The sequence below is a fragment of the Paralichthys olivaceus genome, chromosome 16, assembly GCF_024713975.1.
Source record: "Paralichthys olivaceus isolate ysfri-2021 chromosome 16, ASM2471397v2, whole genome shotgun sequence".
Classification (NCBI taxonomy): domain Eukaryota; kingdom Metazoa; phylum Chordata; class Actinopteri; order Pleuronectiformes; family Paralichthyidae; genus Paralichthys; species Paralichthys olivaceus.
The window spans coordinates 8,063,673-8,089,113 of NC_091108.1; the positions used below are offsets into that span (position 1 = coordinate 8,063,673).

Consider the following 25,441-nt stretch of genomic DNA (forward strand, 5'->3'; position numbering starts at 1 on the left):
TCATTACCGCACTACTCTGAATGCAAAGGCTTGTGGATTTAACAATGGGTTGAGAATATATGGCGTATCTTCAGTTCACAGTCTCACTAGAGGTGAAACTCATTTAGAAGGTGAAGAGCAGGTCACATTTATGAGTAACTCTGGGAATTCTAAACGAACCCACTAATGAGGACTGTTAAATTACTTTTTAAGGTTTTGGTTCCCACTAAATATCAAACCGACGGCGCTCCTCTTGTAGCTTCAGCAATGTTTGCAGGCAATCTGTTAGGAGCTCCCTTTAGCATTTTAAAGGAACAATTTTATCTATGTATTCATTTTTTTGGGGGGGGTATAAACCGAAGACTGTTACATTTAACCACACGTAAGACTTTCAGCTTCCTTTAAAAGTCCTGTTTACTGCAATTTATGGTAATGAATGCCGACTACACATTTCTCATGACAGAAAGGAAGCAATTATTTATGAGGGGCACCGATGCTTGCTGGGGCATTTGAGCAAACAGCACTAATTGCGGCGGGAGCTCGCCAGCGATCAATGCCAGCGGCCTCCTCCTGACAAACTTCACAGAGAAACGATACTGCTATTGTCACATTAGGGTTCGCTGTAATTCCTAATCATCTCCGGCAGCTCTAAGCGGGCTAACTCTGACGGCCTAACGGTCATTTAGTCGATGCGGAGTGACGGAGACAGAGTACAATTCACTGAGGAGGTGGACTTAAAAGTGGCAAACATGATTAAGCCTTTATTGAATTCCATTTCTAGCCCACAGACTCTCATAACTGGAGTTCCACTGGAGATAAAACACTCGTGCAATAAATGCCAGACACCAAAACTGGTGCCAGGGTCCCCGTGGGCAATAGAAAATAACAATCTAATGAATCACATTGTCTGGTAAATGACGTTAAGGAGCAGCCCAGCGGATCGTCTCGATGACAGTGAGTGTTAAACGTACATGACAGTGAGAGGGTGAAACCAAGCGACAGCTCTGATGGAGATACAGACTCGGATGAATGGCTGAAAGCTGGGATGAAACACATTAGCTGATTTTTATTTATATCTGATAAACAGAGAAGACAATGACAACGAGGAGGGACTGCAGATGTTCAGCCACACAGAGGGGGGCAGATGGATCCATTCCTTTGGGGCAAGAGGGGCAGCAGATGAAACTATGAAACTTGATGACGAGAGTGTAGCCATTTAACAATAGTAATTTATTAATGTTTTTGTTAATTTATTCATTTATCGACATGCAGCAAGCCCAGATAGTCATACGCTACCCTCTGCTGTTGGGTGGAAACGAACGTTTGGAAGCCGGGGGCGACCCCGAAGCCCAGCTCGTGGAGGAAAGGAGGCTCTGACTGAGAGTGAAGCTGTACCTTTATGCCGGCCTCATAGGACGTCTCATCTAGGGTGAGGGGTGAGGGAACACAGCCCATATCATTATCAAAATAAATGAGAGGAGCAACAGCAAGATTCGGGACAGAAAATGGTCAAACCCTTCCTCCGCACAGGCAGCCTGTTGTCAGAGTAGCATCAACTCCGCCGCAGAGTAGAGTGTGAAAACTCTGCAGTGTTGTGGGTTGTCATTCAGCCTTTCTCCATCACTTCAAAACCATCACATAATTCTAGAGAGTGCAGTTTTCATTTCTGGCTCACAAGTCACAGCCTGTTATTACCTGCGCCAAGGACATTATGTTTTCACCCCTGTGCAGTTGTTGGTTAGTTGTTCGACTGTTGCACAAAAATAACTAGATGGATTTCAGTGAAACATGGTGGAAGGATGTAATATGTGTCAGGGAAGAACCCAATAGATTTAGTTGTGGATCTATATCTTTCTTTAACACTGTGAGAGGTGTTTTTTAACATTCTTACTGATCTCCCAGGGAATAATTAATGAATCTTGATAAAAAAATATGAATCATGATTAGGGAACTGATGTCAATGGGTGTGCAAATTAAGCTGTTGAGCCTAGGCAGAGGTGTGCAAGGTTCAGCTGCGTTTGTTTGCAGGATTACACAGAAAACTACATGGATAGATCTTCATGGAATTTTTTATGACCTGAGAAAGGACTTCTTTCTTTAACATTGTCAGATGCTTTTCAACATTTCTGTTGATTTTTCAGAGAATAATTCATTGATTTTGTTTAATTGTGCAATTTGGTGAAGATCAAAAAAAAAAGGAAATGTGGTTTCATTCGGAGACTGTTGAGCCTGGGCGGTTGTATGCACTCTATTCAAACATTTCATTCATTCATTCCAACATTTTACAAAAAAATACTCTTGGAATCAGAAGTGTTTCTTCCAGCTGTCTGTCATTACACTGAGAGCCGTGTCACTGCACTTCTACTGGAGACTGACAGAAATTACAGCTGGCAAGACTTTTATGACAGTCTAATTAATTCAGGCCATAAACACGTCTCTTAGCTGTCACTGGGGTGGGCGCTCGTGTCGTGATTATAAATGACAACTCGTGCACTTTTGCTTTCTGGAGGAAACTTCTGCGACGGTGATTAACCAGACCAGATTCACAGCTTGGAGATGGCTGAATGATGATACACTTAGAGCAGTTTGATGCATTTGTACAGAGAGAAAAAAAAAAAAAGAGAGAGACACATATTGTACATTCAAAAATACATGAAATAAAATTTGTCATCTTTGTGGTGTCCAAGTGTCTGTTTGATGAGACCAAACCTGCTGCCTCCGTCATCCCATGTTATTCTGCTCCGAGAGGGGTGGAGTGTTTATTTAGATCATTTATCTCATGCTCAGGAACTGACCAAGACCATTAACTTTAGGAGCAAAATCATTTAAATTAGACTTGATTGATTCTAATAGCAATGAATTAGATTTACTGCTCGAGTATCCATTACTTCAATACTTCCCAGGGGGTGATTTTGTGGTATAAAATATGAATAAGCCTGCAGCACATGCAAAAATACCCGTGATCTCAGAGGTAGATGTTGCAGAAACCTATCATCTGGATTTTTTTCCTTGGGTTTTGCTGTTTGACAGGATATTTTTCTGTCACTGCTTTCTTTTGGAAATCAAAGACTGGTGTTTGGCTTGTGTGCTATTCTAGTGCAAGAGACACAACTTGAATGTTGTCTTGGCAACATCACATAACTGCCGTACAGTTTCATTAGATTTGGATAGGAAATCCATGCCTGCTCAGTATTACGACCTTCCACACGGGTTTTCCGATCAATTCGGTCTCAACTATAGTTATTACTTTTCATCCTGCCCTGGCAGCAGAGAGGGGACAGTCGAGGGCCGAGCTCAAATTTATTTTTTACGGTCAACACACCGCAGGCTCTTTCTGCTCCTCTTGGAATCCCTTTTTACAGTGTCCTTAAATCATGATACATCTCAAAATATTTTTTTCAAAATAGCCAAGGGGGTTGACTTTGTTAACTATGGGCGCAGAGTTAAAGTGTGAAAGTGAAGTTGTAAAATAAAATAATATGATGAGTGGTGCACCTTCTGTTGATAGTCACATTTGCCAGCAAAAATATAAAGATAATTCCATTATCTTTCCCTCAAAATATAATGAGTCAATTATTTATTGATAGGCTTTGAAGCCGTTACCTCAAGATCACATAATTTCATAATTTTTTAAGGTTGTTCATTTTAAATTAGGTTGACTTACTAAAGATATAAAATGTACCAATTCTTCAATAAAGTGACTGTGAACGTGATTTGCTCCTGAAATCTTTTCAAGGGCAATGGTGGTGAAGACAACCACTCCCATGATCCTATGCTGCTTAACGACATCATCAAACTAAGTCTTTCCTTATTGTTTTGCCTGAGCGACCTTTAGCAGTGGAAGTTACGTACTGTGCAGGTAATGTTTATAATCATTACATTTTTGCTGTGTGAAATCCTTTCGTCTCTATCACAGCTTCTCTCTGCCTCCTCTTTAACTGTGCCACTCGAGACCGTTTTCACAGCATTCAAATAGCTGTATTCGTATTTTCATACATCCACTTCTCCCAGACTAAAGTACGAAGAATAAAACAAACTCTCTGCCAGATATTTTGCCGTCTGTATGGTCTGAGGTTATTTGGCTCTGATAAGCACAGTATGCTCATATGCTTGCATCCAATCACCACTTGGCTCTGCTCTACCAATGTTCCTTGGCTGCTGAAATTCCTCAGTTTCATTTATCGTGCCCGGACCCGCTGGATGTTTATTTAACACTTTCACTCACTGCACATTCCCCACACAAGATTAATCAGATCTGATTTTGCTCCGGGCTCTGTGACACAGAGGTAATGGGCAGTGGCTTGGAAGGGATTTGGCAACAAACATGAAATGAAGCAGAGCAAAGAAAAAAAAAAAAGAAGAAGGTTGAGGTTGCAGGGGAGGAGGCTGAACATTAGGTACCAGTTGCTGCTGACATGACACAAAAGTTTGAAAACCAGGGGCCACACCAAATCCCAGTTGGTCAATGAAGGGCGGCTCATCCTGGCTGTGGATCTGAACCTTGATGCCTGCTTCGTAGGAGGTCTCATCTGTGGATACAGCACGCCAGAACATGTAACACAAGGTCGTTGCTTATGGAAACCCGCTTTGTGGGGAGTGATGCTGGGATGGATGTGAATAAAACGAGAGTCTATAAACCCCATGATAGAAGCTAATGAGAGAGAGATACTCATATACTAGTTTGACGATAGTTTACATGTTTTCATCAAAAGATTCACTACATACTGCTTATCTATAAATGTACAGTAAAGATGTTGATGTTCAATTGAGTTGGTCTATTGGCGGGACCTCGCTACCGTGGCTCCACTCCATGATCTAACTGCTCACATACTCTGGATCCAAAGGAAAGTGCAAGATGGCAGCCCCTGTATGCAAGATATTTTGGCTTCATTCAACGGGAGGAAGTGGAGACTCATCGTATATCTTTTTTTTACTGCCTATGTCTGACACGAACATCCACTTGGAGTCAAGGATTAAGTGGTTAATTACAATTTAGTTAAAAGGGTTAAAGTTCAATTTCAATCAGCTGATTTAGACAAAACAGGATAAAATGATGATCTGATGATATTTTATATTGCTATATCATAACAGTCAAAGGTAAAAAAAACACTCTACCGGCCATTATCCAAAACTCAGAAACTCAGTGATTGATCTAACTTGAGTGGTTTGCAGGAGCATAAAACTGCGAGGCAGTAATTCTAGTTTTCTGTATGAAGTGACACATTGACATACAGCAATAGAGAGATGACTTGATTTCCAGGTTAAACAAACAAAATGGAGGAGTCTCCACATAACTGTTGCACAAGAACATTTCAGAATGGTGGTTAGAGGCGCACTGACCTGTCTCTCCCCAAACGGGGAGGTATTCATCCTGCTGGATGTCCAGCATGATCTCCAAGCCGTTTCCCGTGCCACCTTTTAACGTAGTCAACAAAGGGTTGCCGTCTAATCCTGAATTGAACGTGTAGCATTTTCCGTAGCGTGTGTAAATCTGTAAAGAAAAAACAAAGACAGAAATAAGTATAAATAAGAAGTCAAACTTTTTACATTGTGCTTGGGTAAACTGTGTAAGAGTGCAGGATGTATAAATGTCAGCCTGTAATTGTGCAGGACAGGTAATCAGTGCAGAGGGAAACAGTGCTGGCTTTAAACAGGCACCTGGCTCTGATTTGAGGAATTAATGGGAACTCTCTGAGCAGCAGCAGCAGCAGCTATCAATCTTTCCCCAATTTCACTCTAAATTTCCCTGGAGTCATTTATAGTAAACGTACTACTCTACTGCCATTAAAGAGGAAACATCGGAGGTGGGAGTTAAATGGGGTTTTAAAAACACTTGACTGACAAACATCTTAGCAGACTGAACCTGTGCCAGTGAAGCTCATTGGCTCTTAACAATTGATGTGTTGGTTTTACTCACATCAAATATCTTTTTGATTTAAGTACTCCAAGCGGGTTGAGTAATTTATTTTCACACCCAACAGAATGACATATATTTTGGATTTTATGGTTTTTCACTGTGATTGGAAAATGATCTGCCAAACAAGTAGAAATAAATCTGTATTATGATTAGAAACGCTGACATTTCAAACTGAACTCACTCTACAGGTTGGATACAGACTGAATATTTCTAAATACAGGTTCATTTAAGAATACTTCAGCAAGATACAAGTCTACCAACTGAAGATACTATATTGTTAGCGATATGATAATTGCTTCATGTCAGATTCAAATGGAGAGTAAAATATATTTTTCAACATTAATTATTGTTAGCTAAACTTCAAAATAAAGTATTCAGTTGCCTATAGGTGCCATTGTCCCCTCAAATTCAATTAAGATGCACCAAATACACACGCTTAAATGTCGAAAAACATTGTACAATGTTTTAGAGAGTGAAAAAAGTCCTATACCACATCACTCCAAGTTCCATGGAAATCGTTCCAGTAGTTTTTTATCTTACAGACAAACAAACAAACAAACCAATACACAAACCCAAAGCTGACAATGAATATCAGAGAGAAAAACTAAATTCAGATGTCATATAAAGTGTCTTATGTCAATGTGTTGTCATTATGTAGAGATTGATGAGGGGACAATACCAATTTAAACCATTGTGGAATAAGGCTGCAACATAACAAAAGGAAGGAATCCATCTAATGGTACATTTCTTTCAGTATCCAGTGTGGTGAGGCTGTGGTCAGAGCCCTGCTGGAAAAAACTCAGACAGCAAGGCGATGGCAAAGCTGATCTCTTGAGATCAGAGTCAGTGTTCCATGTCCAGTCTCGGACAGACTTACGTACAGCTCTGACAGATAACTGAGCTGTGCTCCTTTCCACCTGCTGGCTAAATAATGAGGTCTGCAGTGTGGGCAGAAACCTAGAATCTAACCAGTGAATCATTAAAGGGTACATAGAAGAGGAGCTTTATTCAGTCACGACACAGCTGCAACGCATGGTGCTTAAGATGTAAACAGACATTTTAAATCCGATTACAAAAATAAAAATTACGATCCAAATCTGGCTGATTTCGGCAGTCACAGTCCAGCTGAAGCTGTCACAGATACATGCTTTTAATCACTGATGTCTAGAGAATCTAAAGTGGATATTCAGATTTGCTTTGGGTTTGTTTTAAATCTACAAGCGAGTTCCCCCAGCAATTATTTTCACTGCTGTAGAAATAAATGTGTCACTCTGCTTCTCACTGCAGACGTTTCACCATTTCATCTTGTGAGGATTCTGACACTAAAAGCTGTCAGTACATGTTGATTTATTTATATTTATTAGGAATATCACCATCTGGATTAACGTCATCCACTTCCTCTGTGCAGCATTTACTCGAACGGTATAATAATCTTCCGTCTGGTGTTTGAAATGGATAAACTCTGGCTGTATTTTTGAAGCAAGACCATCTACTCTACATGCCCTCCAGATGTTTAATTAGAGAAGCTAAGATTGTAATTTGGATTGATTTACGATGTCTGAATAATTGATGCTCTAATTTTTCCTCCTTAATGGCGTTGTCACGGTTTATAAACCTGGCAACTCAACATCTCGCCCGCGTGAATATCGCTGAATGAGAAACTTCAAAATCTGTGAAGTGGATTGTCACTGATGGTGACATTGATTTTCTACCACAATGTGAAGATGAGGCTGTGTTTGTTTCCTCTGTCGACTCTTTGAAGACATCAGGTTTAATAATTCACAAGCTGTCATGTCTGAGAGGCAAAAACAGGACAGGCTTGTTTGCGGCTTTGAAACATCAACACCTTAAAACATGCCGAGAGAACGCTGCTGGAGGGAGCGTCGTCAAACGCTTGGATGAATTATTAATACACCTTGTGAACCACATTCATATCCACACCTGACAAACACCATCTTTCTTTCTCGTACATACAGTGCTGAAGTTTTTGTAGGTGCATGTTTCCCCACGAAACCTGCACTCCAGCAGCATGTCGTGCAGCTGGTGGCCGAGGCGTCCCATCATTTCAGTGGTGTTGATGCGGTAATCAGGGGGCGGGGTGTAGTTGGTGAAGTCCAGCAGGCTCAGGAGCCCCTGTTTGTGGTTGTCTTTCAGAATGGACAGGCTCCGCTCCATCACTGTGTGGTTGGGATACATGAGGTCCATCCAGTAGCCGCTGTGGTAAAGGTCGTCCCTGGTCAGAGTGGACACTCGGAAAACGTTCTGATTGCAGAAAGTAACGGCCGGGAAGGACATGTTGTGAGCCCACACCATGTAGATCTTGGTGATGGCCGGGTAGGACATCAGGTAGAGGATTCGATTCCAGGACCAGGTGGCGAGGAGACTCAAACACACAAAGAAGGCCATGATCCAGATGACGCGCTGGGGTTTGGACTTGTCCGGAGAGAAGACAAACTTTAAACCGTGGATCTTGGTCCTCATTATAAAAGCCACTGTGATCTCTTTCCATGTTGTTTTCAGCGAGCTGGACTCATTGATGTTTTGGGGAGTTGTTTCCTGGGCATCATGTTGTTTATGTGGCCCCAGGGCGATTGATTCGGATGTGGGTGCTTTGACCATAATTGCTTGAGCCCAGGCAGGTGCTTCTTTAGCAGACGCCGTTTCTCAGTAGCCCACCACAGACTTCCCTCAGTCACACACAGTGGCTTTCTCCACAACCATCTTGAGGCTTATTTAGCAAAAAATTTCCAGGTAGCAGCAAAGTCCTACTATGCAGTTGTCCAACTGTTCAGGCTTGAAAAGGTATAAAGATCAGAAGGGAGGTCCTTGGGGGAGGTAAAATTGATTTACATAATGAGTCCTTTATGAGAAAAACAGCTGAATCACTCGATTAACAAAAACCATCAAGCGTAACCATCACCAGTCCTTCATCAATATATAAATGGACGTGAAAATTGCAGATGTAAGCAACGGCTTCACTCACAGAGGCAATCACTTTGAAAATCCGGTGAGGCTTACCCCTGTTGCTCAGATCTTTCACTCCTCCATCTCCCTCTCCAGTGCCAGACAATACTTGCAGATTTCGCTGGGTTCTCTCTTTGTGCAGTAGCTGCCCCGAAATACAACTCCTCCCTTTTCCCACAGATTGAAGAGATGCTTTTTAGTCTGTTGACTTGCAGCCTGTAGAAAGGAGTAGAAAGCTTGTTGCCCCTCTACACACACTCTCTCTACAGTCGAATGGAGAATGAGGTGGAGCCAGTGGATGAAATTGTTTTCCTCCGGTGATGAAGTAGACCTCCAATGGTATAGAGAGGCGGGGGAAGGTATCAATCAAAGTAGAAATAATTGTGAAAAAGAAACCTGAAAAAAAGGATGAAGTCTGAAATTTAAAGAAAAAAATGGATCTGCAGCTCAGTCATGAATCAATTACATATATATAATTGATAACTGAGGGGAGGCAGCTCGTCTGAGAAAAAAACTGTAGAATGCAGTTGAAATGTGTGAGAACGCCGTTATAGAACATTTTCTAGTCCTTCGTTTTTGCCAGTTTCAAATATGATTTCAGAAATGTAGCATAATGAGGTCTGACACTCTGCTGCATGCAGATGTGGCACTGGCTGATATTAAAGGTGCTTTGCTCCATTTATGTGAGGCAATCAGAGGATTCAGCTTGGCAGAAAGCTCAGCTTCATACAAAGATGATTTTTTTATTATGTTAGCTGGAGTCACTCCAGTTTGTAATGTGACTATTGGCTGGGTAACCTGATCACAGCTGTGGTGATATATGGCTGTAGAAACGTATTCCCAAAAGTGGGTGTCATTTTGGGAGTTTAGATACATTTGACTCTAATAAGTGGATTTGATCCGGGTTAAATATGAACAGAAATAGGGTGGAAATGACTTGTTGGCAACATGGAGTCTGAATTTAACCAACTGGAAAGTCAGAATTGATGTTTTGAGTGTTCAACATTCAAATCTTTAAAGCTGCAGCTATAAAGACAAGACAATAAAGTGACAACAGTTTTACAGAATATTGCCCTACTTTTTTTTCTCTTGCAGAGAGTGGGATCATAAGGTTGATATGACTTCAGCATGCACGCCCAATATGAATCATATATAAACATGGTTGACATGACGTCTCCCCAAAAGTGAGGCTAAAGCATCTTGATCGCCACCTGATGGCCGGCTGCAGTATCTTTCATGTACCTTGCCTCCTCTATGTTAGTTGATGGGACACGGGTTTTGCTAAAAGGTCAAAGTCAAATACATTTTTCTCAAAGATTTTGCCATTTTAGGTATTTCTTACCACACTGACTAAGTCCTCATTTTTTGGGTGTGTTCGGTTTAAATAAGTCATTCGATGGTGGACAAACCAGGGCAAATGTCATGATTGACAGCTGAGACTAGCTCGCAATTGATCAAAGCAAGTGTCTCAGCAGGACGTCGCCACGTCAGAATCTGGCTCCAAGTTGCGTCTTCAGCGTTCACATGTGGGATATGTAGGCTTTGTTTCTGGATAGTGGGAGGAAGTGGAGACTCGTGGCCCATCTTTATATACAGTCTATGATATGACTCTAGAGCTAGCCAACTGTTAGCCTAGCATAGCAAGTTGAAACAATTAACCACTCTGCACTGCACAAAAATATTTCCAGCATATGACTCCCTTTTCAACAGCAGTATCCCAATTTGTGTTTGGATGAAACAAACAAGCAATAACGTTTTAATAAGTGAGCATTAGAGGTGCAGGAGGGGACCGGCCAGCTGTTTCACTCTCTACACACTTTACGGGCTTTTAAACTGACCTAATCTAGATTCATGTACAGACACAGGTATCAAATTTCTCATTTATGTATTCTAAGCATAAAGCAAATAAACATTAGAATTACTTTAAGACCAAGTAGGGCAGAGTTAGGGTTAATAAAGGTTTGTGAATTTATTTCATCTGAATTGTATTTGACTGAAAATATTTTTGCTCATTTGTTCTGTGAGATAATTCTTTTTCCACCTTTATTTTCCCTTCATTGCATAAAAACCATCGGGCTGCTTTAAAATGTCAACAATCACCATTGATTTATCCGTGCTGCTGTTTTCATTGACATGTTTTGTCCTATTAAATTACCAATTACCACTCTATAACTTAAATGCCAAGTTTTCAACACACTGGAGTAATATAATGAAAAACACTGCTAGGCGATACTGTAAGTGAAGAGAAGTGTGCACAGGAGAAAAGAGGAATGTGATTAAGTGAGAAATGTAAATAAACCTGCTGTGTCACACGTTTAGTAATCACATGTGAATTTTATTCCGCACAGAAGGATAAATACCATAAAATGTATTTTTTTCCAACATTTATTAGAATTACTAAAAGGTCAAACTGTTGACTCTGGATGATTAAACACAGTGTGTCTTCTTTTGCTGCAATTTGCTATTTGGCTTTGATGCAAACAAATATTTTAATAAGACGATTATATCAAAACATTTAAATTCATTTCCAGTCAATTTAATTGCAACCAAACAATTCCCCTGTTCATAACAGAGGCAGAGTAACACAATGCAGAGCACAATCTCTGTGTTCAGAGGTTACCGGTCTGATAACATTAATGAATGTCTGGGTGCTGAAAAATAAAGAGAATCCAAAGCAAAAGTTCCAGTTGTTTTCCCTCTGTCCACATTCAGGGCAACAAAATAACCGAATTAATTGCCTGAACACAGCCCCCCCAACAGCTACTGTACATCATGTCAGCAAGATGCTTATTTCTTCCTGGCTGCCTTTATAGACCTATATGTTTGTACCTATTTATTCTTTAGATAGGGTTTGTTAAATAAAGGATTATAGATTCTGCCTCTGTTAGAGACTAAAGCGAACAAAGAGCTTGGGTTGTTTGCATCAGCGAGAATAAGAACCTCAGTTGAGGATAAAATAAAGCACAAAGAGAGGACAAATCTTAATGCTGCATGAGCAGCAGGCGAGTAAATAACTCCAACAATACCACCTTATCAGAGTCTGGTTTCTCCTCCTATTGACCAGCTGCATCAATTTCTTCTATTCTTGGTTTCTTTGGAAATCTGTCAATAGATTTGAGGCACATTTAAGCGGCGAGTTAATTGCTTGAGCTCATTTGTCCTTTACAAGCCCAGTGGAGGCTAAGGGGGTGGGGGAGGGCAGCTTTCTCGGTCTATGAATGATCCCTCGTCAGCAGTTTGAACCGAAGTGTAATTTCATCACTCCGTTCCATGGCTCACACACAATACATGAGAATCACCATTAGTCTTTTTAACATGTGCAGTCTGGGGCAGCAGCTCTCCACCCATATGTACTCAAACTCAGCACACAGTTTGTGTGTGGTGCATTCAGGGACAAATCTGTTTGTCAATATTCTGCAGCTGATTCAATACTTAGAAAAGTGTATTTAACAGGACTTGAGATGCATGCTAAACATTCATTTGATAGAAAGTAAATGTGCTGTATTGCTAAAAAAAGAGGCGATGGAGTCAATACTACTACTACTACTACTACTACTACTACAATACTACTACTACTACTACTTCTAATAATAATAAAATACCCATACATTAACAATTTTTGCCACTTGGGGGCAGTGCAACTATCTGAAAATGATGCATCTCTGAGCTGTCATTAACTCATAATGTTGTCATGGCTAGCATGACTTTTTTTACATTTTTAAAAATGTGTTCTGAATATAATTTTTTGGAGTCACCTTATAACACTAATTCTTATACAATGACATTCTTATGGTGGCAGAGAGAGCTCAACGCACTGCAAATTAAGAAAACATCTTCATTACTTGATGACACGTGCAAATACAGAAACATGCTGCAAATAGCATTGAACCACAGCCAGGTTCATCACTTTTTTGGGTCCCCTGGAAACATTTCCAGAATAGTTTTCACTATTTGCAGAACATCTATTTTCAGAAAAATGCATGTGTTGTGACTATTTGCAGGGCAAAAGTCGTCAAATCGATGAAGTTGAAAATTATTGAGTGAAGTAAAGGAATGAAGATGCTTTTTCCCAACATGAATTCTGTATATTTCCCCAGCCCCTGTATTATTGGAAACAACCTCTACAAGTGTGTAAAGTCTGGAGGTTGGAGGTTTTTCCAATTCACTCTATGAAATTGGGAAACAGCAAAGTTTACCAAACTGGTGCAACACTCTGCAATTTTGTTTCCGCACTGCAACATGTTGAACTTTTGGCTTAAACTTTTACTCTAACTAACGTTTGTAAAACTTGTTTATTTGTGAAATCAATTTGCAAAATCACTAATTTAATTAAAATAACTCAAGCACAATGTTGCATTTATGGAAGAATATAAAGTGCTTGGGGCAAACGTTAATGATCTTTCTTCTCTATAAAATGACTGGCCTCCTTTTCTGAAAACACATTTCTGCTGCTCACAGGCTTTCATTGTTATCTTCCAAACACGTTTCATCTTTGTCTCGGTATTCAAGCATGTAATTAGAGAATCATGGCGCAATAAAATTTATCAAGTAGAAATACAGAGCAGCTGATTGCAGTTTGATGGAAAGAAGAACTATTTAAAGAGCTTCTTTTTTTTTTTTTTTTACATTTGACTATACTTTGGACCATGAGAGTGACAGGAAGTGACACTAACCATCCTCTTTTATGTTGAAGCTGAGCTGAGCCCCAAAGGTCTCATTAGAGGAGGAGAAGAGTCTTAACTGAGGAAAGGGAAGAGATCCTTCAAGGCCCAGTGAGAATGCTCAGCACCACAGTGAAATCCTGGCAGCAATTAGATGCACATCAGAAACATACCCTGCTCACACAGGGCAGAGACAGAAACAATGAAATAAATAAAATCTGTTTCCAACGTTAATGTCCACTTACTGGAGCTGAGCGGTCCACTCATGAGTTCGAAGAAAAACTGAATTGTTAAAAATTAATGTTTATGTAAAAATGCAAACAAAAATTCATAGGACTGAAAATAAGCAATTTGATTGTTGCCTTGGATTTGAGACATCTTTCATGTGAAATTTAGACTGAATAATTAACTGATGAATCAATAAATAATAATACAAAATGAATAAAACATATCATTAATAAAAACATAGCTGCAGCTATTACTGAATTCCTAATTCTTAATTCTTCTCTAATATATACCTTTAACTTTTCAAGATAAAAATCTATGAGGCCTGTAATATTTAAAGCTTGATTAAATTGGGCTGATTTGTTGAATTTTAAAATAACATTCCACATAAATTACATCTGATTTTCTGAACAGTGAGTTCAGGAATCCTGGCGGTGATGCTTGACATGCAGCACACTTAGATTCACATGAAAACTTTACAACTTGACTTCCTGAAATTTTCCAGACCAGAAAAAAAAAAAAAAGAGACTGAGAGGAAGAGTTGTGTTACAGTGTGATTTAAAATGACCTGCAGACTCACAGACTGGAAGGAAGAAAGAAAGGGGGAAAAAACACAGGTCTGTCACTCTGGTGGACAGGCAGCTTCTTTAGCAGAGGGAGACATCTTGTGGCCTGACTCTAAATGAAACTAACCTCGTACTGAGTTGAAAAAAAAATCAGCACAGCCACTCAGTATGCTGCACGAGTAATGCAAGGGAAGCAGGAATGGATTTTTAGCTAAGAGAAGCTTATACTGTGAAAAACCCATATAAAATTCATCAAAAAGGGAGAATTATTGGCAAGAAAAATAAATAAATAAAACAACCCCCAAGCTGTTTTTGGTGGAGAGCACGTTCAAAACATGTTCTATGGGTCCTAAAAACTTGAAAAAATGTTTTCCTTTCCTATAAGCGACATATTCTTGAATTGGTGCAAGGTGTTCTTTCAGGTTCAGTAATGGGAGTGGCAGGACAGGAAGGAGTGTTACTGATTTGAAATCTACAGTCGTAGTGAACATCTCTGACGCAGCATGTACTGTACATCCCCCCTGGTGGAGGGCAGGTGCAGTCTGTATCAATAAAAAACCAGATGCCGTCGGCTACACCTGCCGTCCTCCTTCTTTGTGCCTTCCCAGACAGAATCCAACTAAAAAAACATAAGTACGCTGTCACTCAAGCTTTCACTCTGCAGCCTGCAGTCACACTTTGATAAAGTCACAACTTAAATTTCTTCACCGGTACTTAAATTTGCAAGGATAATCTTTTTCTTTTTTTTTTTTTTTTTGCATGTTCTCATCTTGTTTGCTCAGCTTGAGGCTTTTGAATCCATTTTGCATGCTTGCCCAGAAATTAAGCAAAGTAAGCACTTGCTGCAGCTTTGAATACAGAGTTTTTCCACAGTCAGGTAAACACATTATCAATTCAAATCGCATCCTTAAATATCTGCCAGGCTATACACAGGCTACATCTCTGTTCCCAATATTTAAATAAATGGCGTTAGAGGATCTACATGCAAAGGAGTTTTAAATACTTGAAAGTGGATTACATCGTCAAAAAAAACGCTTTGCCGTTTCAAACAAATGTGTCATGTCTGCCTGTACACTGATATGTGATGTCAAAGGACATCTCAATTTACTTGAAAGATGAGTAGCAATACAATACTTTGGAAGACGCACGCCATTGCTTTTATTAGCTAAGAGAGCGGAATTTAGATCCCAGAGGCCATTAGTAGAAACGAAAGCTAAAAATGGAGTTGACAGGCAATCCAAGATCCAGAGGACATGTGGTATAAAACCATGAGTCACTTCAGCCTCATCATCTTTAAGTTAAACATTATAATGTGGATACATGGTTTTGTTTGGATCGCCACATCAAAAAGCTGGTAATATACAACATAATGGCACTATTGGTTTTGGACAGAGCCTCACTCATGTCCGGTGTCTCCACCTAACAAGCTAATTAACTTAAGAGGTTCTGTCAACTGGCACCCTAAATGTCCGCCTTTGGCAGTATCTGCTCCGTGATGTGCAAGTCAGCGAAAAGCGTCCCCGCGCAGCATCCCCGTTATGAATTCCTTTACAACTCCTCTTCAGCGCCATTGATCGCACTGCCAATACTGCACTTACAGTAACACTGGCTCCCACACTGGCCTTTACTGACACTGAGTAATGGAACAAACACATTAAGTATTTGCTATTTGGCCTGTCATCTACGCTCGCCGCCGCAGATTTGTTTATTTCATTGTTTGCACTGTGGAGCTTTATTTCACCTCACCGCCCCTCCCGCGTCATGCTCGAGGCAGAGCTGTAATTTTGTGCTCCTTCACACACCTCTTCCCTTCATCTCTCCAAATGCTTCCAGTTGTGCACCGCGGCGCTGGCTCGTCTCCAGAGAAGGCTGAATCACAATGATGGTGTCAGTCCTCGGCCGAGTCCTGCTCCCACCTCAATCTAAGCACAGCACAGGCTCCTTTACCTCGTCCCCTCCTCCATTCCCTTTTATTCCACTTAATCTTAGCTCTCTCCTTCAACTCTATAGTTCTTGCTTTTCATGCGCTCTCCATTTTTCTTGTATAAGCCAGTTCTCCTCTGCTACTGTCTTCCTTCCCCCTATCTCACGCACTGCCTATTTTCTGCCTCTGCAGCCAGACTCATTGTTCCTGAACAGGTCTGACACTCAATCCCGACATCTGCTTCCTTCGCTCACCTTTCCTCTACCTCAGCCTGCAGACTTTACTGCAATGGATAACACCGCATCCTGGTTCTGGTTTGGCAGAGCCTGAACAAATCGCCCCCCCAATGCCACAGACAGGCCATAATGTAATATTAACAAAGCCCCAGCTTTGGTTTCAACACAAGCTGATACCTTAACAGGAAGTTCAATCACAACACGTGATATTAACAGTAAATGGATAAACGTGCTGCGATCAAGTCCCCGCACTGGCACTGACTCACTTAAAGCAGTGAGCCAGTGATCGATTGAAATGATATTGCACCCAGCTCAGCATGCATCCTGCATACACACTGACAAATGATTTATTTGGTCAGAGCCCATCTCACAGGTTCAATCCAGCGAGTTGGGCTGAGTTGGGGTGTTAACACTTGGAGTATTAATGAGGCAATCAATCACATGCCAGTTTACAGAGAGCGTGTACGGCAACAACATGGAGGCATGAGTTTAATTTTGCTAATGAAATAAAGCCTCCACCAAGAAGATTATTTGGCAAATCAGTTGTTTTGAAATCTGAAATCTTTCTGTTACTATAATACTGCGTTTAATAAAGGATTAGTCACATGAATACAGGTGTAGCCTTGCAGAGAGACAATTAGAAGAAAGCTTGTTACCACAGTCCACTCACAGATTAATACAGGGACATTCGAGGCTATCTTGCTCTATATATTTATAGCACATGGTAGAAAACTTCCAGCATCTACCATCTGCCAACCTTTTAATATCTAAGACTTGTTCTCCTCCACTGAGTTAGAGCATCCTCTCTCCCCAAAAATATATTTTATTACTTTATGCAGGGGGAATAATTGCTCTTGGGGGCCCTGATATTTCCTCTTTTCTTTTTCAGTACCACTGCACCCACACATCCAGCTCATTAGCTGAAACATCTGTTTTTTCCTATTCAACGTAGACATGCCAAGTTTCTTTCAGACACTACTTATTTGTCTGACTTTGACACAAAACGCACACTGACACACAAATACATAAATGCAAAAAAAGCATGGTTAAAAAGAATATGAGAATGAAATCTAGAGGTGATGTGTTATTTCTGGGAGGGGACAAAAGATGATACCGACGATAGAAAATATACCAGTTTATTTAATATATTATTATGAATATTATTATTATAATAGGTCCCAAATTAAAGTAAAATGTATCTCTGGAGGCATGATTTTTCTGGAGATATTTTATGTCCCCACATCCAGAGAAGTGATTATTCAGTGTTTTCTAGACGTCGTGTGAGTCATCATGCAGTGATGTTGCTGAAGTACATAATGGGTAATCACAAACCCATCACATCTCAACTCCTGAGAGAGGAGCTGCCTCTGAGCCTCCCACATTAAGATCAGCAGGCTGAGGAGGGGGAGTTCAGGCAGCTCCATGAATCTTTAATTAGTCCCCTCTATACTTAGGGCCCCAGAGCATCTCCAGTTTCTGACATTTAGCTGAAATTTGCCCTTTGTGCATGGGGATGAGAAGGAGCCAAGGTCACCTGACTGACCACAGCGATATCAAAATCTGCCTTTATAAGCTAACATTTTCTATTTTGTCTTTTGAGCATTTGAGTCAAATCCAATGCACCATTTTCATACACAGGTCTGCAGCAGTTGATGTCTGGGTTGGTGTGGACTGAAAAGCCAAACCCCAATTGTCTCTTATACAAAACAATAGCACAGCCACTATAGAACTAGTAAGTAATTAATATAAATCATTTGCCTCGGTTTCACTGCTGCAGGTTTTCAAAGAAATTGTGCAGCATGACAAGCTCATCTCGGCGCTGGGTTTTCATCATTCAAATCAATGGCCCATTTCATCGAAATACAATCCTTCCCCTGTCTCTGCAGCAGGACGATTAAGTTCCATTCAAATTGCGCTGACATGATTTTATCTCTTTGATAGAGGCCTGGAAATCAAGGGGAAAAAGAATGTGGGTTTAACTAAAATGTAAAACCAAGAGGTAAGAAAAAATGACCGGTGAATTAAAAATATGTTACATTATGTGTTTTTGATTTTGTGAGATTGTGTGAGGCATACCAGTGGAATGAATAGTGACGTTAGTAATTATCATTCATATGAGGTATTTGCAAAGAAAAGCAAAAACTGTACTAAAATCTCTTCTGGTCTCTGAAAACAGCATATGCTTGCTTCATAATGCATGAAGTCAGGAGAGATTTGCTGAACCATATGGCACCTCAGCAGTTTCTACATTTCTGAGGACATTTTTAAGGATTTAACTCTCATTTCTTCTTCAAGAGAAATGACTATAAATAGTCACAAAATCACCTTAAAGGGCAATATCTTGCTATTTTTGGTCCTAGCTCTTGTAAACAGAGATTCATTATTGCTGTATTAGTATTCCTCAGGAAACGTCCTCATACCTGTTGTTTCCCCCTAGAGCTTTTTCAAATGTAGGATTACAGGACCATTACTGAAGAGACAATTAAGAAATGACAGCATAATTGTGATGTCTCTTCCCTAATGATAACTGATGAGTTTATCTTATCATGACGATGCTCTTCTTACAGCAGTTCTTTAATGTCTCCTGGGGTTCATAACAATAAACTGACTCATATTTAATTTCATCATGGGCAGAATTCAAATTGCAGCATTATAATAAACAGCTCACGATTGTTTGTATTGTTGCCAAAGTCGTATTCAAATTTCAAATTAAAGCTTTTTTTGTCGTGGATATAAACATTTCTTTAATTTAATGCATTAGTCTGGATGTTTTTCAGAATATTTACCACTTATCATATTCATGAATATAGTAATATTTCTTCTCCATGTTTTCCCCATTTCTGATGTAGTTTACACAGATTTCACCCGAGGCTAGAACCACAGAAGGAACTGTACTCACTGTAGTAAAGTTCTCTGGGCCACAGTCCTTGCCTCTATATTTGCAGTCAAGCAGCATTTCCTCAATGTTGTGACTAGTCCTCTGCACAAACTCCAGCATGTTGAAGGTCTTGCTGGGGAAAAACTTGCTGTTGTCCGTTGGCTGCCCAAGAGCGGCCATGAAGTCATCAAAGTCGTTCTGCTCCACGCCCAGGAGCCCAGCCATCCAGAAGATGTCGTTTCTACGTATTTGAGACTTTCGAAAGCTGTTGTAGTTGCACATGGTGATGGCGGGGAAGTACATGACGGGGCTGTCCATTTCATCAAGGATGGTGACATGGGGATACTGGTAATACTCAATAACACGGTCGGCCACTTGGTAAAGGAAGATGGAAAGGGAGGAGCTGAATGCGGCAGCCCAAAGCAACCGTCGGAGGGTCACTCCACCGGGCAGGAAGATGTGGCTCAGGCCGTGCAGGGTGCAGTTAGCCCCGAACACTGTGATGTCTGATGGCGGGCGTGGTGCATCCTCCTCTGGGGCTCCCATTTTTCTCCACAAAGATTCCAAGTGAAGCTCACTGATTGCTGGATGTGGTCCTGCAGCAGTGTCAACCTGCTGAACACTAGATGTTCACCCAAACTAAATGTAAAAGGGAGGCGGGATGGGACAGGGTCTAGTTTCCTCTGCACAGGGAGGGGAATGGGTTGGATATCTGGAGCTTGGACGTAGCAATGGAGTGTTGCGTCAACCAATCCTCGCTGAGATCTTAGAGGGCACATTGAACTCAAGAGATCTGGTTTCATTTGGGAAGTAAGACCTGATCCCACAGCGAATAGCGGTGCATGAATAAAAATCAAATACATCAGAGCGGAGAACTGAAGCATATTCAATTCAGTGACCTCTAACGTACTCAAATTCTTTTAAAATTCGAAAATTAGTTTTTCCAGGGATGTTTTCTGAGCACTCTTCTGTGTTATTGTGTGAATAAAACTACCTTGTAAGTCAACTTGAAGAACTTCATTCAAAAGGATTCAATGCTATTTCATGTGTAGACATCACAAATGTTCGTTCTGGTGCTAAGAACCAAAAGTTAACATGTGGCTGAAAGAAAATAATCAGTAATTACCAATTAGTATCATATTAAGTAACATCAGCAAAGACAAAGCGAGCGCTGCCACAGTAATCTGTTGTTAATCACTGAGAATCCACACTGAGGGAATGGTTTAGTGCTTTCCTTAATGAAACCTTAGCGGATGTTGTGGTGAAAGGCCAGAGCATTACTCATTCACGCTTCTTATTAGGCTTAATGCAAATGGTGACAGGATTCAAATGTGGCACAGTTTATAGTCACTGAGAGTAACAACAGTGAAAGCAGGTGTTCCTCTACTATACATATCTTCAATATCAGCTTTACATCAATCAAAAGGATCATAAACACGTTCATTTCTTGCAGATCCAACCAGAGCTGATGCCTTTAGTTTGGAACGCACATCATCTATCTTGCTGCAGTCTCACTATCATGTGTTTTGCAACTGCATCAATTATTAATGCGTTCTCCTGCATACATTCCAACTCATGGACGGAGGTGTGTATTCGCAGGATGCAGGCCCGAGGTTATTTCAGTCCATCCTGATGAGCGTCTGTCTCGACTGAGATTGATCTGCTGGAAGCCCCATTCATTTCAAATGAAGTTAATAAGTTCACTGATGTCAGTGAAGCAGAGACCTCAGCCACATGTTTAATCTACTATCAGGACTGTTTCCAGTGTTAATCCAACCCAGGGTTGGCTGCACAATTAATTGTAAAAAAAATAGTGATAGTGATTCACATATATGATCTAATTTCTGATTAACGATTAATTATGGACATCAGCTGCATCAAAACAAGTGCTCCTACTTCCTCCCATATAATCTAACGCACCCCTAAAATGCTGCATTTACTTTGCTTTCTCCCTCAGCCAATGAATTGTGATTTTTATTTTCTCCAGAAGTAATCATCTTAATCAAACCTTTCCTTTTTGTCTCAGTTTTCTTTACTAACGCAACATTCACTGTGTATCATTTACACCTCTTAGCTCTTCATCGGTTTCCTTACCTTCCCCTGTTGTCCTCAAATCTCCCTCTGTCCTCCCCCCCTCTTTAATCCTGTGCATAGCTCTCAGCTTTACTTCCTTCACTTCAGCCTGCGGCTCCCAAGTAATTGGCATGTGTATTTTATTGATGACTGATTTCCTTGTGCTGTGTTGTGTTGCATTTGTGATACTTGATCCTTAAGCCAATTTAAGTCTATATAAAGGACACAGTGTACTTTCAGTGTTATTGATGTGCGATACTGCATTCCAAAAGTGAAAATCTTTTTACTTGCATTAATTAAAGTATCGCCTTCTTAGGTGAAGCGCAACAACCTTAACAGTTGCAGATTAACACAAGCAGCAGATTCAACATTAGGAACATTAGTGTTTCTTTGGAGTCAAGTTTCCATCAAGCCACTATCGACTCCGGAGTTGGTTCTGCTTAGTTCTCCACCATCTCTTGAGAGAAACACTTTCAGCTGCTAAATGCTCCACTATGTTCACCAGCAAGGTGCTAATTTTGACTGTGTGTGTAGTTCAGCGCTGGGCAGGCAGAGTTTAGGGTTTTTAATCAGAGCTTTTTAACTGAAAACAGCCGCCTGCTGCTGCTGGAAACAAAACTGAGGAGACCTCTGCGAGGGAACTGGCACAGTTAAATTTTGGGTTACACAAACAAAACAATGGGGTGAAAGACACTACAATGCCGTGAAGGCACTGAAGTGGACAACAGGGCGATAACTTTCTGTTGGTTTGTCACTGAGAACACCTCCTTTCACCTTCAATTCCTCCGATGTAAAAATATTGATTTCTGCACCTCCAACAGCTCGTCTAGCTTGTTTTCGGGTCTGCATGAAACACTGATACAGCCCAGACTATCACTATCAATTCATACCAGCCAGAAAAGGATGGAACATAAAGCATAGGTTTCGATTGCCACCTGGTGGCTGGATGCAGTATAGATCCTGCCTCCTCCATGTTAGTTGATGGGACTTGAACCAAATTAAAGTCAGGTCAAATAAATTTTTCTGAAAGATGGTGTCTGACATTTTACGTAGTTCTTATCACACTGGTGTATGCTCAAGTAAGTTTCATTTTAATTTGTTGATGCTATAAAAATGTGCTGAAACATCAGGAGTGACAGCTGAGACTGGCTCATGATTGGTCTAGCACGTGTAAATGGCTCCAAGATGGCATTGTTAGTATCTGGGATATTTTGGCTTTATTTCTAGATACTGGGAGGAAGTGGTTCCAAGTTGTTCATCTTTATATGCAACATTTTTTATAAAACTAAACTGGTGGTTTATTTTGTTTTACAAAAATGCAATATCCCCCAATTTTAATGAATCTTATTCTCGAACTACAGTGACCTTTCAGGAAATGTCATAAAATCTTTAAAAAACGGACATCCAAGCCCAGAGAGAAACACACAGGAAATAAATCATACACTAAACTTTATGGCAGTGGCAGTAACTTCCAGAACAAGTTCAGAAAACATCAAACTTGTGCTAAAGCTGCTTTAAACGTCAGCTGTGTATTCAAAAAAAAAGTTGAAGATTGAGTTGTCTTTGAAAATAAACCAACATAGGATAAAATAGGGACAGTGGTGACATCTCTCTCAGATGCAAAAATGTCAAATAGCTGAGAACAACAATGTCAAGTGAAGAGAAGAAAAATGTTCACAAGCAGTGAAACCTCAAAGAACGCAGCGCTTTGAACTCCAGCTGCTCTCAGGAGGCTGCTTCTCTTTACTTAAGTGTAAGTAAAATACTCTGTCACCATGGAGTAATCCTTCTTTAAGTACAGTAAATGTGAAAGTGGTCAGAGTGTATTTCTGTAATTAACAGGTCCACTCTGAGCATAGTGCCAGCCACGACTCAATCAATACACTGTGGCATTAGTCCAGCTACTTTACGTTAGGTGATGTGCTGCCATTTTAAATCAGCTACTCAGTACATCATGGATTCACTGTGGCCTACAACACGTTCTTTCCCCCCCATACAGAGACGAAGCAACAGCTGCATTCATACGTGTTAAGATTACTGATATCTCCAGAGACTAAATGTTCTTTCTCATCATCCACCTCATATCCTGCCTGTCAGAGTCAGTCTGTTGGATGTGGTGGAGGACAGCTATGGTTAAAAATGGCATAATCCTGTGGAGGAAAGGAGGTTTTGACCTGTCCCTCCTTAAATTCTAATTACCTCTCCTCCGTCAGTTTTTTAGTTCTGCTCTACTACAACAAAGACAACTTGGTGTGCACAGGAAGGTCAGAGGTGAAGAGTAGTTGTGCTGTCCCTGCAGCTGGGAGGGACAGAGTTTCCTGTGACGGCACATGGACGCCAACATCCGTTCTTTAAAGCATTAAAAGCTCTTGAATCTCGTTCCTGACAGGAAGCTCAGAGGTCAAGAGGGACACATTGTCGTATAACACAAGTACACTCCAAGTTGCAAAAGCTTTAACCATGTTTCCCAACTCACAATCTCCTTTCATGTTTTGCTCAAATTCAAACCAGGGACAAGGAGCCAAGTTTGAAAGTGCTGAGCTGACATATTAGTTTAATGACACATTTCACATCAATAGGCCTTACTGAGATAATGATGAACAAATATGCAAATAAAACTCATTAAGATGCAGAGACAGGATGTTGGAATTCACTTCAAGATGTTTTAAACCAACCACATCCCAAACTCTTTTAAAGTTGAAAGTTTCATCTAAGTTTTAATTCCTCAAACCACTCAAAGGTCAATCCCTGGATAGATACTCAGTCACTGTGAGAATTAAACTCATACTTGACCTCTGACTTGTTTTGACCAAAAAGAAAGTCTCAACGCAAACTTGACTAGTGGACTAATCTATTTTGTTCCTTTCAACAACATTCAGCTCCATCAGCTGAGAAAGATATGTTTATATCAAGGGTTCAAAAACTAATCTGCTGAAGATTTGATATTTGATTTATATCCTCCTTTTAATTTATAGATATCATAGAGCAGTGACAAATAGTATTTTCAACTTCCCAAATTAGCAGAAATGTTTCCGTAAATGCAAATTACTTCCAGAAAAATACTTTTTTTTAACAAATATCTGTCACTTAACTCGACAACATTCTCAGCTTATGCAAAATTATAAAGAAAAAAAGGTTTTTTTTAAAAGTGGACCACATTTTAAAAGCAGTACAGTATCAGCTGCTCCCTGTCTGTTACTTCACTTCCACTTCATAAAAAGCAGATTAACAGATATTACAATCATCACAATCCTTATGTGAGTTTAGATTGCAGGTGGTTTCTCTAATAGCAAGCAGGAAATGGGCAATGACTAATTGAAATGAAATGAAAATTGGATATTTCAGTATTGACCTTCACACATGAGAGTCCTGGATAAATTGGGTATCATATCAGTAAAGGAGAGATGCTATGTTTTGCACAGCAGTGGTTCACACTGTGGGTTTGCTTCACAGGGATCATGCTCTATGACTTCTTATGTGTTTTGTGCTTGGTGGTAATGAAAGAATCCTTCCCCCAGTTTGATTTAATGCCTAATTCCATGCAGACAGTTATTCATCAGGCACAAGCAGAAGACTTCATACAGCTGCCAAAGTAATCACACTGAATATGAAAGGCACTGTGGGTACTTCAAAAGGACCTTTCAAAATTTAATTTCTGTCCATCTAAGACGGCAATTAGCAGTAAGTACAGTTAAGGGAAATAAAAGGTGACTCCCTCCCTCTCCTCACGTCCATTTAAAAGAAGAGTTTGGAAACAGAACAGCTCTCTTGAGAAGAAATTCTTATCGAAAATGACATTCACACATTGTCCGTGTCCTTGCAGCCTGCAGACACCTTGACTCCTCAAAGTGGGAACTTTGCAGAAGCTTATTGTACAGGTTTGTCTTGGTGTCAGGGAGCTGAAGCACCTCTCCAGCAAAGGAATCATATAATTTGTCAATGTCAAATATCATTATCTGATCCAAAAAAAACCCCCTCAGGGCTCCAATCTGTGATGTCATAAGGAGACAAATGAAAC

General features: G+C 40.3%; 1 protein-coding gene across 11 annotated transcripts in view; it reads right to left on the minus strand.

The window, feature by feature from the left end:
• Positions 1 to 25,441, minus strand: part of asic1c (acid-sensing (proton-gated) ion channel 1c) — an 84,419-nt gene that overhangs the window by 9,607 nt on the left and 49,371 nt on the right. For 3 of the 11 annotated variants that reach the window (XM_069511057.1, XM_069511060.1, XM_069511064.1), the window contains exons 1-3: positions 7,871 to 8,903; positions 5,320 to 5,470; positions 4,381 to 4,508 (exon numbers count right to left, since the gene is read on the minus strand). In XM_069511057.1, coding sequence (XP_069367158.1) covers positions 4,381 to 4,508; positions 5,320 to 5,470; positions 7,871 to 8,515 — 924 coding nt within the window. In that variant the 5' untranslated portion in view covers positions 8,516 to 8,903. Of the gene's footprint in view, positions 1 to 1,275; positions 1,404 to 4,380; positions 4,509 to 5,319; positions 5,471 to 7,870; positions 8,909 to 19,371; positions 19,988 to 25,441 lie in introns of those variants that run through there. The other 8 variants (XM_069511058.1, XM_069511059.1, XM_069511065.1 and 5 more) reach the window with 7 other exon arrangements.